Source organism: Ascidia mentula, chromosome 8 (assembly GCF_947561715.1).
Source record: "Ascidia mentula chromosome 8, kaAscMent1.1, whole genome shotgun sequence".
NCBI classification, from domain to species: Eukaryota; Metazoa; Chordata; class Ascidiacea; order Phlebobranchia; family Ascidiidae; genus Ascidia; species Ascidia mentula.
In genome coordinates, this window is record NC_138573.1 from 13,720,842 (window position 1) to 13,737,370 (window position 16,529).

Below are 16,529 nucleotides of genomic sequence, written 5' to 3' on the forward strand. Positions count from 1 at the left end.
ACTAAATTCTCCATGTGAAGTATTTCTTGACCCGTGTCCGTGTTTTTCGTGTATTACTGTAAGAATCAAAAATAAATTTTGTTATTTCTTGTTGCTTCAAGTTACTTGCTGCAGGCAAAATGGTGGAATGTTGGCAGAATTTTTCGAAAGCGAATATTGTTTAGCAGGGTATGTTCGTGACGAGTCACTATATGCTTCCTGCATATGTGTTATGACGTGTAGAGCCGATGCTGAAATTGTATTGTGACGCAACCGTTCCCCCGTGCCTTTCTGGAATGGTGTTTAATACACTGGACTGATCAACAAATAAACGTGAATGAAGTAATGTTCCTTGTTGAGCAAGTGCTCAACTTCTACACTGACACCTCCTGATCGAAACAAACGCGATCGTACACACGATAGTCACGAAATATTACGCAAAGTTTGTGAAACGTTTAACTATAGAAAAACGTCTAAACGGCAAACCACGATAATAGGATTACGTATAATTCTATATTTTACAGAAACAAGCTATATAGGTCTATGTCAGAAAAACGGAGTTAACGATATCGATATATACATACTAAGTCTTAATCATGGTCGACCAACGCACGTTTCGTTTGGTCCGGCTATATTTGTCATAATCCAACGTGCTGTGTAATGTTGTTAGGAAGCTTTGTGGATCATATTTACACAGGAAAGCGTATAACAAAACAATACAGAGTTCTAAGTACCTGTTTTGAGTTATTAGATACAATATCGTGGCATCTTACCTTTGTATTACAAAATTTCAGAAATGTACAACACATTTACCTTGTGATATGGGCTCATTACATCATGGAACAAGTAGCAACGTGATTTCCCGTTGAATCATCAATGTACATCATTACACTTTCGTGACGCAAATAATCCTATACTTGTCGCACAAATAAATACGTAAATTGTTGCTGATGCTGCCAGGCGTATTTTATTGCTGAATACTGCTCTTCTGTGGCAAACTTTATTTTATCGACGTTTCCCAACGTTTCGGCTGTTATGCAGCAGCCTTCATCAGGAGGCAAGAAATGTACGTTAAGCAATGTGGACAAAGTTGCGTCAACACTCAATGACAAAAAGCAAACTCTGTTTCCAATGGTGTACCGATACTTGCTTGGAATTATGGCGTTAAACATCGCGCACTCCAAAAACCATGATGTGTGGTTACTGATAATTATACAGCACAGGTGTGTTCCCCCTTTCTTATCGTTTTTTCACTTTTTTCCTTTTGTAGCGTTTTTTCTTTGTTTATGAGCCTTAACTTTGTCCACATTGCGTAACTTACATTTCTTACGTCCTGATGAAGGCTGCTGCATAACAGCCGAAACGTTAAGAAACATCGATAAAATAAAGTTTACCAGAAAGGCAATATTCAGCAATAAATAAATACGTTGTTGTATCTGTATATAAGGATACTTAGAATATTTTTGTGTAATTGCATTACAATTTTCTTGTCCGGTGATGGGCAACATTCATATCAGTAGTAAAAACACAAACGCCACAATTCAATCTTGTTTTGTGTTTTTCTTTTTTTCAACAACGCAATTCAAATCAAGCCAATACTGGGAAAGATTCCTGATTAGATTTTCTACTTTGTAAATGGGTAGAGTGCCTTGATTGATCAGCCCATATCCTGCTGCCCAACTACAATCCAATCGTAATTTTAACGAATCTTTAAAACTCAATGTTATGCTTTGCGGACAAGATGAGCTACACATTTCACACGCATGGTGGCCCTACTGGTCATCGTTAAATGATTCTTTCAGTGCAATTTGCAAAATATACTGAATGACATTTGTCGCATGTTAAGATGGGTCTATTTCGAAAGCGTTTACAGAAAACAAACAAAAACACAAGAAAACGAACGATAGTTAAATATTTAATTGTGAAAGACTATAATGAATGAACAATAAATGCCTAAAAGTTGACTAAATTTGATATCTACAGCAGGTTGGTTAATGTACATACATATATACACACATACATAATTTATTCTCCCGTCACAAACAAGTGTAAACAGCGCAAAACAAAATCCACTTTGAAATGTACTTGAAATTTGACTTATTGCAACTTATGTCTAGAAGATATCCCAAGATCTAACCATTTTATTTCTGGCGACGCTGCCGATAGGTAAGATTCGTTTATAACTTATGCAACAATAAACAATTTACTTTACAAACCAAGGGTGGCTGTTTCAAAATATAAGCTATCTACGCCAAGCATGTTTTCCAACCAAGGTGATTGTTATTTTACGTGCAATGGCAGCTACATAGACAACATACTGAAACCACTTTTAAACCATAGAAACAACAATCGTCAATAATATGCTGAGTTATAAACGTCTATGGATTCGGTCTCGAATGGTCACCAATGTTGAAAATCCTGTACAATAAAAAGAGTGCAAACCACCCAAAATACGCGTGAAAGGTTGTAATTTGTCTGTTCAATTACTGGAAACGTATTTTAGCACTACAACGTGAAAACAGGTAAATAAAATTGACAGAATCATGCGTATGTTTCCTTTCGTGTCGTAAAACTTTAAGAAACCTGTATAGCAGAAGTTTTTGTGATCCCTACACGACCTCGCGACCATTAGGTCGTGATGCGAACATGCCCCGATTCAAGCAAAGCATGTGGTTACTCAAAGACGGAAAATAACTGGCCATAGTTTGATTTGCGTGATTTGGAGGGTTAAATTAAGTTTTCCGGGAAAGTATAGTAATCAGAAAAGGTAATCGCCGACTATATAGACGGGACATGCTTTGCTGGAGTTTCATTGGATAATATTGGGCTTGGTTCTATATTGTAAATGTAAAGTTTGCTAGGCATGTAAACCATTGATCGTATCGGTGCGGTAGTGACACTTTTTGTGCAATTATTAGCGGAGAAGCAGAAAATTAAAATAACCATTTATACGAAATATGCATTATTTAGATATTTCCGGCCAAATTGCATGTTTACAATATTATTTTTGTGATTACTTGCAGGAAAATTTCACAAACGACATGCATTGGGTTTACTGCATATTCTTCCTTTTTCTGATACAAAGAAACTGCCAAGCTCAAACTGAATTGCAACTCCAAGCAGAAAAATGCAGTTATGCTCCTGGTTTCGCTCCGAAAAATCGAAGGGCTCAGCTGCACTGTTGCAATATTACCGACGAATGGATGCAATCCCAATGGAAATATGGAGCTGTATATCTTACAACGTATCTCCTCACTCTGAAATCGTGGCAATGTCCACAATTTGTCGACGAATGCCGAAAGCCGACTTTTGCCTTGAACCCGTTCTCAAAGCATGTTTATCTCTACTTTTGCAACCGGGCCGAATTCGAAACTTCTTGTCGAAACAAAATCTCCCAACTTTTGCCGTCAACCTCACAAGAAAACTCATCGGATTGGAATTCTCTCGTAAATCAAGTGGATTCCCGAAGTCTTAATGTCAAGCAGTTGTTGCAACCTTGCACACAAGTAGCCTTGTTTCACAAGGAAAGCACTGATTCTCAGTTTGGAAAGTTCCACGAGGCAGTGACGGCATATTTGCCATTCTGTGAACTTAACTGGTGCGGAACGGACGACATTTCTTACAGGAGGGGAGTCATTTCTATCTGGAACTGCATGAGTTCAAGGTAATTTTCAGTGTATGTAATGTATATGGTTTTGCGTACTGATGTTTGTGAACGATTCTTTTGTTGCACATATATATCAAATATTAATTGGAAAAGAGGTAAACGTTAAATGGTGAAGGTAAGGTGTTGCTTGTATCTGGAGTCAAAAAATTGGGTTTTTGAAACAAGACAGTAGGTTTTGTTCCGAGTTCATTTTGCTAGGTCAATATATATCCTATTCTATAAATTTTAACATATCCTAAAAATTCTATGTATGAAACAACTTTAAATCAACTTTAAATGTTTCACAAACAAAATACTTTTTTGTTTTAATTCAGGTGCCGAGCGAACATCGTCATTATATTATTAATCTTCGCCCTTCTCACCTTTGCAATCATCACTGCAAATGCCACCGTGATCGCCGTATTGAAACGTAGCAAGAAACTTCGCAACAGCCAAGCAGTATATAAAGCCTCCTTGGCCCTAGCTGACCTCATAGTCGGTGTTATTGTGATACCTACATTTATCAGCACACTTGGTGTGCTTGTATGGCCACCAATTGAACCAGAGAAGGATTTAAGCTTTGTTGCGTACCCTGTAGACAACGGAAGCATCAGTGAAAACGTGTCTACGAATTTGTCGGTACCCAAACAAACCGGGTTCTTCGAACACCACGTGACCTACAGTTACATTGATTTCGTTGGATTTTTCACCTTCACTTCGTTTACCGTCTCCGTATACACTCTCATGATTGCCAGCATTGACAGGTTTAAAGCGGTTTTCAAACCTCTCAAATACAACCACATGGAAGCTAAGAAACTTGCACGCATTCTGTGTGCAGTAATTTGGGTCGTCAGTTTGCTTTTTGCCAGTTTTCCTCTTTTTATTCCAAATTTTAAATACAGCCTGATTGCCTCAATACTATTTGCTTCAACCGGGACTGACGAAGTCATAATACTATACGCTGTTGCCATAATCATGCCTCTTATAGTCGTGTGGATTACTACTGTGGCGACTTTTATGATGGCAAAACGGCACGCTCGTGCCCGAAAGCACATCTCAGTCCGAGGAAGAAAACGAAGCGACACCCTGGAAAACCGCTTGGCTAAAACCTTAGCCATAATGGTTATTGTTTTCACGGCAAGTCTCCTACCATCAATTATAGTGCTTGGGACGTCGCTTGGATTTCATCACATATCATTCTCCATGCCGAAGCGGTTGGACTTAACTGCAGGTCTAGCTTACGCATCTGCGGAATTCGTAGCTGTCGTTATCCTGGTTTCAAACAGTCTCTGGAACGTGTTTATTTATAGTGCAAGGAACAAGGAATTTCGTAGTGAGGCACGAGAAATGTACGGAGAGTTTGCGGCAGTTGTTGGTATCGCACAATGCTACGGCACCCTACGTGACAAAATCACGTTCTATTTCTATGCTACAAGAAGGCGATTTTCCAATCTTCGCCGCGAGAGTGTTCAGCTCAGTGGGGTGACAACTAAAGTCAGTGGAATGTCGTCCAACAACACGACCTCTACCGTTCCGAACTCCAGCACAGACTCTCGTACAGCCAAAGTGGTTAAACTCAGTGATTACAGCTCTTCGGATCAAGATGTAAACGGCAACCTTCGCGTGAGCTCAACAAACAATGACGACAAAGTGATGAAGGATTCTGTTTTCGATTCGTATGTAATGGATGTTAACGCCGATAGATTGTTTGTATCCACTATGGAGGTATTGGAAGAACGAAATGAAAAACAATTTGTGTAAATAACGGGTGATAATACTTGTATATTGTTTTGAATGCGTGATGAACGTCGTGTACAACCAGAGTTGGGTTCTTTCAGATGTTAAAACTAAACTCCCAATGTGAAACACTTTTGAACCCGTGCTCGTGGTGTTTTGTGGATTGCTGTTTGCATAAAACGTTTTTCTTGTTATTTCTTGTTGCATTTTACCCGCACAGGAATTCAAACCCAATTAATTTTGGCGAAATAACAAAATTTTAACAAGTTACTTGCTGCAGGCAAAATGGTGGAAAGTTGACAGAATTTTTAGAAAGCGAATATTGTTTAGCAGGACACGTACGTCACGAGTCACTATGCGTTTCCTGCATATGTGATATGATGTGTGGAGCAATTTTGTATTTTTATTGTGACCCTTCTGTACCCGCGTGCCTTCCTGGAATGGTGTTTAATATCCTGGACTGATGAGAAAATAAACGTGAATGGAGTCATGTTCCTTATTGCGTACTGGCATCTCCTGATCGAAACAATCGAGTTCGTACGCACGATATAGCCACGAAATATTACGTAAATTTTGTGAAACGTTTTGCTATACAAAACGTTTTAAACGGCAAACGATAATTTTAGAATTACATATAATTCTATATTTTACATTAGAAAAAAAAGTATATCGCGATATCACAATGTATACTAACACAAATTTAAATAAGATCACAGGAAAATATATACGTCTTTACGCATACATTTATGTTAAAAATAACTTTCATAGACAACAAATTTGCTGTTGTGGAATACAAGTAAAACAGGTTGATCACATGACTCTCATTCGCTTGGGATATTTGTTCACTTACCTCAAAAATATCAAAACTATTTCATAATTTAAATAAACCGTTTCAATGCTGTTAATTGTGTATTAAAAAAACAGTACTTGCAAACGCTGAAATAATTTCACGTTTACATGAATTTACAAAGTCCGGTGCCAAATATATATGACAAATGCAACAACACTCAATCAGCTCCAGTCTTGGAAACCCGATAAAAAAAAGCTTGATTTTTTGTCTCTCGACTCTTGGATTTGGTGATGAATTTAGCTTTTTTTGAAACTGCATGTCTTTTCTTTCAATTTGATTACATCGGCAAAATGTACCAAAGGCCCACCCTGTCAAGAATACGAAGGGCTGGTCAGATTTGCCTTAGGCTTTATATAAATTGCTCCGCAGCGACACCTCGTAAAAATTTCTCTGCAGACAAGAGATTGCAAAATTCTGCTTCAAGATGCCCGAGAATTTGGTTTCTCAGAAGTAAGTTAAACGTGCGTGGGTTTTTACGAGCTAAATTTTCCCTCGGCTTGTAAAAATAGTTTGGATTAAACGTGCGGCGGGTGCAGATTTCATAAGCGAAACTGACACCACTAGACGACAGATGAACGATTTCCTCGTGCTGGTGCTGACGTCAAATTGGAAACGTTTTCTGACAACGTTGTGGAGGCTGTTATGCTTTTCTTCGAACTTAGGCTGTTGAGAGTCGAACTGAGTCTTCTGCGCCCCTTGCGCACTGCCACGTGGCAACAAGAACAGCATGTCAGGCTGGTGTACAACTTTACCACTTCGTCACGGAAATCCTTGTTGCGAAGGCTGTAGATGAAGCAGTTCCACAAACTGTTGCACATCAGCAGTATGGCAGCCACAACTTCGAGGCAACCTATCACAAACGCCCCGTGGGTGTTGATGTTTTTGTCCTCGTTGAATCCTACGTTCAGGACGTCAGCGAGCAAGCTCACTATAATCGCGGGAAGAATGCTGACGGTGAAGGCAAACACCATCATCCAGAGGGTTTGGTTCAGACGCCTGTCACTGGTCGTTCTTGTGGCGGCAGATCTAGTCGACATCATTGCGTTACGAATTCGGGCTTGCTTTTTCGCGGACCATATTGTAGCAATACTGAACCCCCACACTATTAGAAGGGGAACACCGAGTGTCACAACGTACAATATGATCCCGACGTATGTTTTCACCCCAACAAACAAACCGCCCACTGTGATTACGTACGGTTCCACTCCAGGAACTCCCACTGGTAAAGCAGCGAGAATTCCAGCTAAAATCCACGATCCGCCTATTGACCAACGAGCCATTCTCTCAGACCTTTCCCCAGCAAAATTCATAGGATCTGTGATGATCTTAAACCGGTCGATCGTTGCCAGCATTAACGTGTAAACCGAAACTGTGAGTGATAGAGAAGTAACGAAACCGACAAAACCGAGGTATCCAAGCGACGTTCCGGATGACAGTCTCATGTCGGTCAGAATTGTACGGGTTTCTGTATATGGAAGTTCCTGAAGCCTGGACAGTGGCCCGATGTTGTTTAGATAGAGAGACGCCACGAAGGACGGAAATACAACAATTCCTACCAACAGATCGCTGATAGCCAGAGAAAGACGATACTTTATATGACCTCCGGTTTTCGAACTGCGCACAATCACCGCCACGATAGTAGCATTTGCAACTGTCGTCACCAGAGCTAAGATTCCATTTAGAATCATCATGCCAATTGTGCCAGCCCTACATCTGCAAATAAAACAACAGGTCTGTGCATTATAAAATACGCTTATGGGGGTTTAGAAAAGACTGGATTGTTTGCCACCCATACGTTATTATTGTAGACTATTTTAGCATCCTCAATATACTCACGCAGAAGGATAGCATTCCCAAGCAGAATAACCTAAATCAATCATCATTTCCTCGTCAAAGCCACACCACACCGTTCCGCAGAATGGAACAAAAGTTCGAATAATTTCTGCATACTTCTTTCCAGTTTCGTAAGAACGAACTTGCAAACATGGCGAGTCAACAACGGCAAATATATCGGTATAGTTGCCAGCGTCTGAAATGAGAGTGATTAGGAAATTTTAAATGAGTTAAATATGTGCCCTATATTTTAATATATATATATATATGTTTGACGCATGAAACAATATGCCACAAGCGGTTGCGGTGATATTTTGTCTCGTTGGAACTAAAATTTCGCGACAAAAAATGTGCAATTATTTCTTTTCTTCAGAAAATATAATGAAACTGCGCTAAAAACGCTCAATATGTTTCGGGTAGTTGGGAGGATTGCTTGTTCCACTAAAACTCAAGCTTTAAAGGGTCTCATATTTTACGTATCCATACGGGATAAATCTAAACAGAAAATACTGCAAAAAAGACTATGTAATCATTGTTACACTTCGTAAGTAAGTCTGTGCTAATATACTAAAAACGAATGCACTCACCAGCAAATGTGGATGCGCATTTGGATTCATAACTGGTGTAGTTGCAAAATCGGTCGTACATCAACGACGCGAATTCGTTGAAGGCAAACGTTCTGTAGCGACAAGACTTCCGAAACTCGCTACAGTTCCACGCGCGGAGTTTCTCCAATACGAAGGCAAGGCTGTGGCCATCCAATCCATTGTAACCCAGTCTGAACGTCTTGTATGCATCTGCGCAACAGTTTCTGTTCCCTAGAAAATACAAATTTTCGAAAGCACTTGGACACACTCCTGACTCCTCTAATTTTCCTTCTGTTGTCGCATTCTGGCCCACGGAAGTCATAAAGCAAAGTAACGCTGAAAACAGATAAATTTCCCAACCATGCTGCATATTTTGGGTTCTCCACGTACCCTATCTGGAGCGTTTGGACTCACTGGTATTGTTTTTGACTATTTGCCCAATGGAATTTCTCCGGAAATGCTGCGCGCGTGAGGCTTTGAGGCACGTTTATTGAATAAGGCATTAAAAAACTACATCAAGCAAACGACAAAACGCTAAACAAGAATTGCAGCTGTTTAAGACAAATTCATATCTCAAAGTCGGTTCCTGAAAAAAATTTGGTGTGATGAAAGTTTCACAGCTTTGTACGCAAATGACGTCAAATGTATGTTAATTTTACATTATTTTACCACGTTACATGGTTATTTCCTGTTTTATTTTGAGCGGTATTGCTCGAGTTATGTCATAGGGTATGATGAACTAAAAAATGTACATATATTTCTACATAATTTTAGCCATATGTTACCTAAAAATTCTATAAATTCTGTGGAGGGTTGGGTGCTTCATAATATTCATAAACGATCCACTGACGAATGCGAGTAATAACACAACTTTTATTATTGGGGTTTAACTTACTTTAACTTAAAGGTTTATTGGGGTTTAACTTACTGTTCAAAAGGTTTTAACAGAAGAGAAAAACGTACACATACATTTGTATATCATAATAAAAATAGAACAAGCAATTAACCACGAATTTGCTTTCAAATGATAAACATGATTTTGTGAGCAAAATATTTACTTTCGAAATACGATTATGTAAGTAACTAACCCCAAACGACAAAAAAATGTTGTGAAATAAATCTTTTTTAAAAACGCAAAGGAATTTGTCCACAGGCACCAAATCGGGAGAAACCTTAATTGTCTGTTAGTTCCGTTTTGGGCTGCTATACGATAGACTGGTTTCTTTTGGAGAGTGCGTTGGTCTATACTTTGCAGTCAGCAGGATGGTAGCAGGCAAGGGAACCAAAAAGGCTGTCAAGAAGTCCGCCCCCGTTGAGAAGACGAAGAAGAGATCGCGGAAACGCAAAGAGAGCTTTGCAATTTACGTGTACAAAGTCCTGAAGCAAGTTCACCCGGACACGGGAATATCAAGCAAAGCGATGAGCATCATGAATTCGTTTGTGAACGACACATTCGAGCGTATTGCCAGCGAAGCTTCACGCCTTGCCAACTATAATAAACGATCTACGATCAGCAGCAGAGAGATACAAACAGCTGTGAGGTTGCTACTACCAGGCGAACTGGCAAAACACGCGGTTTCCGAGGGCACGAAAGCTGTGACCAAGTATACAAGTTCCAAATGATTAATTTGTTATTGTGACCGCGCCCTATGTTTGTAATTTTGTGTTACGCAATTTGTTAGAAAATACACTTATTAACTGCATACTGGAATCCTATACAACTATACATCACTAGAAAACCGGTGCAAATGCTACAAAAGTTTGACATGGTAATTATGTTAGAGTCATCTGGTAGTATTGTGTGTTTAAAGGAAATTCATACGCCTAGAATTCAAAAAATCTGAAAAACTAGCTATGGACCGGCGAGGTGTCGATAAATAAAATATAACTGCGGTTTTGGGCACAAAATGTGCTTTAAATTTTGATTGCGCGATGGCGCCAGAGGATGATTGTTACTGTTGGGAAAGATTTCCCCTTATGTTTTTTGGGATCAGCATTTTGTTGGTAAATAGGCTACACAAGGCTACCCTAAAATTTGTGAAAAAGTATGCCCAGTTGAAATGTTCTCTTGGAAATTTTAGAATGTTCAAATAAAGCTCGCACGTGCGAATAAAATTACTGATATGTTAAAAACGGCGAAGTGATATGCGTTTGAGTTTGGTGAAGTGCATGATGCATGAGTGAGCGAGTAAAAAGCAAGAGCCTCGCAGCACAAGACGATTTGCTGAGATACACTTCAAGGTCTTCCACCATTGCGATTTTGTACACAAAACAGTAACCCAACTATTCAAGCCACAATGTTGCAACTTGTACCAAGTACCGACACCCACACGTCCTTATTGAATGCGCGTTGAATTTGGGGTTTTCCCGATAGGCTAGTACAATTGTACACTCACTTAGAGACCCTTGGTTGACGCCTTGACAGTCCCTCTAAAACCCATGCTAGGCATTGAGACTGGGCATTTGCCACACGTTACCACACAAATAGGGTTTCAAAACTGCTCGCATAAAATCTCTTCATAAATATGCTGTGTTTATTTGTAAGATTTGTGCTCATTTTCATACTGAAGTTTCTCATCTAAACGTGTTAGTTAATTGTATTGCGGTAAAAATGTTTTAAGACCGGTCATGCCGTGCTGACATGATTTACCTTTAAAATCAAGCAAAGTGAAAAGTAACATTATTTTTTGGTCCAGTCAGACGGCAAACCTGCATACATTCATGTTTGGTTATTTATTTATTCCACTTTTTCAAGTAGTTTGGGAGTTACAAAAACATTTCTTTGTTGAGTGGGCTAATATCTTGTGCTGAAATGGAGGCAGCTGGGGCAGGTGGTGACAAAGATGACAACTTAACACCCAGCCAAAGAAAACAACTGAAGAAGGAACGAAGAAAAACAAAAATTTCTGACAAGCAATCCTCATCAAATGATAAGGTTTGTGGTTATTATTTCAATTGCTATTAATATTAGCAATAAGATAGCAATAATACAACCATGGGTATAAGTATCAGCTGCAATTGCTTTGTTAAATCCTCTGCCTAACTTTTGGATTGTATAAGATTTTTAATTTGATTTTGTCCTTTAGAAGCAGTCACCCACTGATGCATCCAAAGAAGATGTTCCACAAAAAACAAAAGCTGAACTTAAGGCAGAACGAAGGGCAAAGCAGGTATGTACTTCAATGTAATTTGTTTATGTTGGTCAAACATTATGACTAAAACGATGGTTTTTAGGAAGCTGATAGGGCTGCAAAAGCTGCCCTGGCTGCTGAACAAACCAGTAGAAATGTAAAACAAAAAGGCCCCCAAGTATCTGCCCATATCCAGGTATGTATATATTTTTAATATAGTAGGATTGCTTTTTATTATATTCTTAAACAGGCTAAAAATTTTCCAATAGAGTTTTAAGTCAAAAGTTAATAATGATTTAAATGTTTTTAAGACATTACAGAAAGTTTAACCCACTTTTAACCTTTGTTGGAAGGTGTTTTTACTTTTTCATACCAACATACTGCCTTTAAATGTCATTAATTTTTAAAGGCTGACGACCCCAAGGTTCAAAAAAAAGCTGCCAAAAAGTTGGAAAAGCAGCAAGTGCCTCAAAGAATTGAGGGACAGAAAAAGGTTGCTCTCTTTTCTCATCTACACCAATATGAAAGAAGCCACTCGATCACAAGCAATATGGGGTACATACATGCATGTGTTAAAATTTCTATTGCTCACAATATTTATGTGCATTGAATCAATGATGTTTATTTTTTTACAAAGTTTAATAACATATCATCTTATGATATTGCACGTTCCCTAGTTTTTACAATAAATTAACAAATAATAATATTTGAAAGACAATCTGTATGGTGTATTTTCAAAAGGAATTATGAACAACAATAATATAAATGTAGTGTGCTTTAGGCTTGGGTGTTGTTTTGTTGTCTACTATTTCCCAAGATAAGCAAAGAGGAGCCAATAATATGAATTGTGTAAGCTGCAGACAGATGGCCACTGTTTCGACCTAAAAGGTCTCATCAGTGCAGCTGGTGTGACTTTCAGACGCCTTTTTAGTTCGAAACCCATGTTTGGTGCCCAACGGATGACGGTGATTGTATAGTCACCACAAAGGGAAGTCTTTGCTTGGCTGTTTGGTCAGCAAAGTCGCCTGAAAGTCACACCAGCCGCACTGATGAGACCTTTTAGGTCGAAACAGTGGCCATCTGTCTGCAGCTTACACAAACTATTTCCCTCCTAATTTTTACTTATGAAATTTGGGCATTTCATATGTGTGATCAATACATTAAACCACGACGAATGTTCTTGTCATCGCAGCTGGATTAGAACAAAAAATAATTTGGTATGTACATAGTACATGTCCCTAAAGCATTTAAAAACTGATTCCTATTGAACAGAATTAGGCATTCTTCCCTTTTGTTTTTTGTCAGATTTGGAAGTTCAGTTATTCATCCTGCCATAATTCAGTTGGGACTCCAATATGCAGAGGGCCTCATTACTGGTTCAAATGCTAGATGTGCTGCCCTCATATCTGCAGTGTGTCGTTTGATCCGAGATTATGTAACACCTCCTCAAAAGGAACTTTCAAGAGATTTAGAAATGAAACTGAAACCTGCTATAAGGTTCATAAAACACAGTAAATTTAACTATAGGTTCGTTTAATATTAGAAAACATATATCATATATATACATATATTTCCTAATCTTATGACAGCATAGTGTATCTTTAATGAGTAAAAATGTATGTATTCTGCAATGTCTAAATCCAAGTTATTAAAATCACACTGTTTCTGTTTCAGCTTTTTGAATGAATGTCGACCATTGTCCGTCTCCATGGGAAGTGCAATAAGATTTATGAAACTTCAAATCACTAATATTTCAAGAGAGATGTCAGACAGTGAAGTGAGCTATGTGAACTTTAATAACTATGTTGTGTTGTCTGTTCAAAGCTAAAAAGTTAATTTTTAAGCTTCCCAACATAATGCAACAATTAGAAAATGCAAAATTTTCCAAATGGATGTAACAATACTATTTTTGCATTTTTATAGGCCAAGGAATTTCTTATTGAAAAACTCCATGAATTTGTTCGAATAAATATTGTGCTGGCTGGAAAGGCGATATCTGAATCTGCATGCACGAAAATTAATGATGGTGATGTGGTGATGGTTTTTGGAAAGTAAGTTTTTTTTCCTGCGAAGCCAAAGTGGTGGGTTTGAAAATTTTACAAAAAGAAAAGGTTGGAAACCACTGATGTAAATTAATTTTAAGTAACATAATACGCAATGAGTTTGCTACTGTTAACATTGATTTTTGTTGTATGCAGCTCTTCCCTTATAACTCGTGTGCTGTGTGACGCCCACAAAGTCGGGAGGAACTTCAGGGTTGTAGTTGTGGACAGTCGACCAAAACTATCAGGCCGTGGAGCTTTGAGGCGACTTCGACATGCTGGAATTCAGTGTTCGTATGTTCTTGTGTCTGCTGCTTCCTACATTATGCCGGAGGTAGGACATTCATCATGAATAGTGTAAAATGGTTCACCTACAATTCACAATAACCCATGTGCATAGCTAACCTCCTAAAATAACTGATGGGCATAAGAAAGAAGACATTGATTAAGACCAGAATAGCCAAGGCAAAACTTGTCAATTGCAGTTTATCCCAGTCATGGAAACAAAAATTAGCGATGCCACGAAAAGCTTGATTTGCCGAATTATTCACCCCAACCTAAGGGTTTTACAATTATTCTGTTAAAACCCAATATTTTTTGAAATTGGTTAAAACTAAAACTTTTGTAATCTACGTTGATGATAATCATTACTATAAATTTTAACCATAAAATAAATTAATTTCATAATTGGTACAATTGCATTTATCATATACTTTGATAAAAAATACATACCTGGAAAAACTAATCATAGTACTTTGTTAAATTCACACCATATAATGTGTAATTTTATGGTATTAAACTCACATGCGGGAAATCTTGTATAACCAAAATTCTTGTCCAGGAAATTGGGGTATATATCGTTCCGAAACTGTTGCTCAAACTTATTCTTAAAAACTTTAAAAAAAAATCTTCGGTGCACATAATGTAACATTTTACATATATTGCAGGTGACTAAAGTACTGCTTGGGGCACATGGTCTTCTCTCAAACGGTTATGTGATGGGCTCCGTCGGTACGTCGATGGTTGCCATGGCAGCGAAGGCACGCGGTGTACCGGTGATGGTGTGTTGTGAGGCATACAAATTCTGCGAAAAGGTTCAGGCTGACTCCTTTGTTAACAACGAAATCGGTAATTACATGTAGTGATTTGTGTATTTAAATAGTTGTTACAGAGTGTTTATCCGAACTTTTCCAATAGTCTCTGAAAACAAACTTAAATTTTTTATTTTTAATAATCTGTCCTTGGCGTAATTAACGTGACTTTGATTATCCGACGTTTCACTTGCTATTCAGCTAGGCTTCATCAGGGTAAACGTGCATTAGGGCACATCGGACAATAAAAGTTACGTTAATTGTGCCCGATGGACAGATTATTACAATATAATATGCCTGGCAGCAACAGCAACATAATTTCTGCAAAATTTATAAATTCTTAAAAAATGGAATTTCTGTATTTCAAAAATTCCTTTGCGGCCACTAAAGCCAAACTTACTGACTTAGACAATTTATTAATGATGATTTATTTCATCACAACTCATTAGATCATTCTCTAAAACTTATTTTTAGGAGATCCACGGGACCTACTTGTCCAAAGCGGCTCGAACAAATCCAAACCCGCGCTTCTTGACGAAGAAGATTGGAAGTCCTTGGATTCATTAAAAGTAAGTTGACGGAAACGTCTGCGAAAAATTAACTAAGCGACGGTTGTGTGGCTGGTTGGCATGTTTAATGGCTTGATAAGTTGTGCGGCAGCCGTGGAAAAGTGTAGGTTATGTTTTCAAGCTAAGGGGAATATCATGGCTTCCATTATCCGCCCTAAATTTTACGAAATTATGCAATGCATTTTGTAACATTTAAATTATTTTGAACTAAATTTAACTATTGCTTTCTGTGTTAAATGAGCATAAACTGACGATGCTTGGCAGAATCGATTGTTCAATAAATGAAACGTTTTGTTTCAAACGATTAAATTCCTAGTCACCACAAAGTGGAAGTCTTTGCTTGGCCGTTTGGTCAGCAAAGTCGTCTGATAGTCACACCAGCTGCACTGATGAGACTTTTTAGGTCGAAATAGTGGCCATCTGTCTGCAGCTTACACAATTCATATTATTGGCTACACTTTGCTTATCTTATAATTAAATTCCTATCTCAATAAATTGAATTCGCATGTTTAAACAATGCCTAATCGAGAGCTTGATTCTGCAACAACAGAGGGAATGGTCGATCTTATAAACATTTCACATTATTCGCAGGTTCTCCATTTAACGTATGACGTCACGCCGCCTGATTACATCGCAATGGTTGTAACGGAGCTCGGTAAAATTCCTTGTACTTCTGTGCCGGTCGTACTGCGCGTGCGCAGCGTAGACACGTGACATCGAGATGTGATTTCTTCAGTCATCCACAGAAATGCAGTTTCGCCTCACGCAGGAAAAAGCAAATGTTTTTTTACGTCATCGCTGAGCCATTCGTCGTCGCATGAAAGTTGGGATTTTGTGTGAAGTGCATTTGTGTCATTTTCTGAGTGCTATTGCGTAAATTGTCATTGGTTGTTGATCTTGCGGTGCTTTTGGATTGGGGGTATAAATATAGCGATGTCAGCAATATGTAAAATGGGTGAGGTTTTTCTTCAGCTTCTATCAAAACTGGTTTTCAGCAAACCGGCAATCTTCAACAGCATCTAACACCACCCGAGGCAAGATCTGTGGTTAAATCTGTTGCAAAG

At 38.4% G+C, this 16,529-nt stretch overlaps 4 protein-coding genes across 4 annotated transcripts; 3 read left to right on the plus strand and 1 right to left on the minus strand.

The window, feature by feature from the left end:
* Window positions 1-3,020: 3,020 nt before the first annotated feature.
* On the plus strand, window positions 3,021-5,386 carry LOC145912024 (uncharacterized). The gene is made up of 2 exons (XM_082999452.1): window positions 3,021-3,643; window positions 3,961-5,386. The coding sequence occupies exons 1-2, from the start codon at window positions 3,021-3,023 to the stop codon at window positions 5,384-5,386; spliced, it is 2,049 nt and encodes a 682-aa protein (XP_082855578.1).
* An 800-nt stretch (window positions 5,387-6,186) lies between these two features.
* On the minus strand, window positions 6,187-9,016 carry LOC145911337 (uncharacterized). The gene is made up of 3 exons (XM_082998651.1): window positions 8,633-9,016; window positions 8,049-8,241; window positions 6,187-7,925 (listed from the first exon to the last, which is right to left on the minus strand). The coding sequence occupies exons 1-3, from the start codon at window positions 9,000-9,002 to the stop codon at window positions 6,773-6,775; spliced, it is 1,716 nt and encodes a 571-aa protein (XP_082854777.1). The 5' UTR covers window positions 9,003-9,016; the 3' UTR covers window positions 6,187-6,772.
* An 879-nt stretch (window positions 9,017-9,895) lies between these two features.
* Window positions 9,896-10,255, plus strand: LOC145912282 (histone H2B.3-like). The gene has a single exon (XM_082999704.1). The coding sequence runs from the start codon at window positions 9,896-9,898 to the stop codon at window positions 10,253-10,255; it is 360 nt and encodes a 119-aa protein (XP_082855830.1).
* Window positions 10,256-11,235: 980 nt separating this feature from the next.
* LOC145912281 (translation initiation factor eIF2B subunit delta-like) lies at window positions 11,236-16,450 on the plus strand. The gene is made up of 11 exons (XM_082999703.1): window positions 11,236-11,567; window positions 11,719-11,802; window positions 11,867-11,959; window positions 12,173-12,318; window positions 13,069-13,260; window positions 13,438-13,540; window positions 13,687-13,814; window positions 13,962-14,139; window positions 14,753-14,933; window positions 15,371-15,465; window positions 16,057-16,450. The coding sequence occupies exons 1-11, from the start codon at window positions 11,445-11,447 to the stop codon at window positions 16,177-16,179; spliced, it is 1,446 nt and encodes a 481-aa protein (XP_082855829.1). The 5' UTR covers window positions 11,236-11,444; the 3' UTR covers window positions 16,180-16,450.
* Window positions 16,451-16,529: the final 79 nt, after the last annotated feature.

What these genes read in the sequence shown, in the direction of transcription:
- LOC145912024 (XM_082999452.1), top strand. Translation starts at nt 3,021, where the DNA reads ATGCATTGGGTTTACTGCATATTCTTCCTTTTTCTGATACAAAGAAAC. An exon ending in TGGAACTGCATGAGTTCAAG is followed by an intron (nt 3,644 to 3,960) that starts GTAATTTTCAGT and finishes GTTTTAATTCAG; the next exon opens with GTGCCGAGCGAACATCGTCA.
- LOC145912281 (XM_082999703.1), top strand. Translation starts at nt 11,445, where the DNA reads ATGGAGGCAGCTGGGGCAGGTGGTGACAAAGATGACAACTTAACACCC. An exon ending in GTGGTGATGGTTTTTGGAAA is followed by an intron (nt 13,815 to 13,961) that starts GTAAGTTTTTTT and finishes TGTTGTATGCAG; the next exon opens with CTCTTCCCTTATAACTCGTG. An exon ending in CTTTGTTAACAACGAAATCG is followed by an intron (nt 14,934 to 15,370) that starts GTAATTACATGT and finishes ACTTATTTTTAG; the next exon opens with GAGATCCACGGGACCTACTT.
- LOC145911337 (XM_082998651.1), bottom strand. Translation starts at nt 9,002, where the DNA reads ATGCAGCATGGTTGGGAAATTTATCTGTTTTCAGCGTTACTTTGCTTT. An exon ending in ATGCGCATCCACATTTGCTG is followed by an intron (nt 8,242 to 8,632) that starts GTGAGTGCATTC and finishes CTCTCATTTCAG; the next exon opens with ACGCTGGCAACTATACCGAT. An exon ending in TGGGAATGCTATCCTTCTGC is followed by an intron (nt 7,926 to 8,048) that starts GTGAGTATATTG and finishes TTTTATTTGCAG; the next exon opens with ATGTAGGGCTGGCACAATTG.
- LOC145912282 (XM_082999704.1), top strand. Translation starts at nt 9,896, where the DNA reads ATGGTAGCAGGCAAGGGAACCAAAAAGGCTGTCAAGAAGTCCGCCCCC.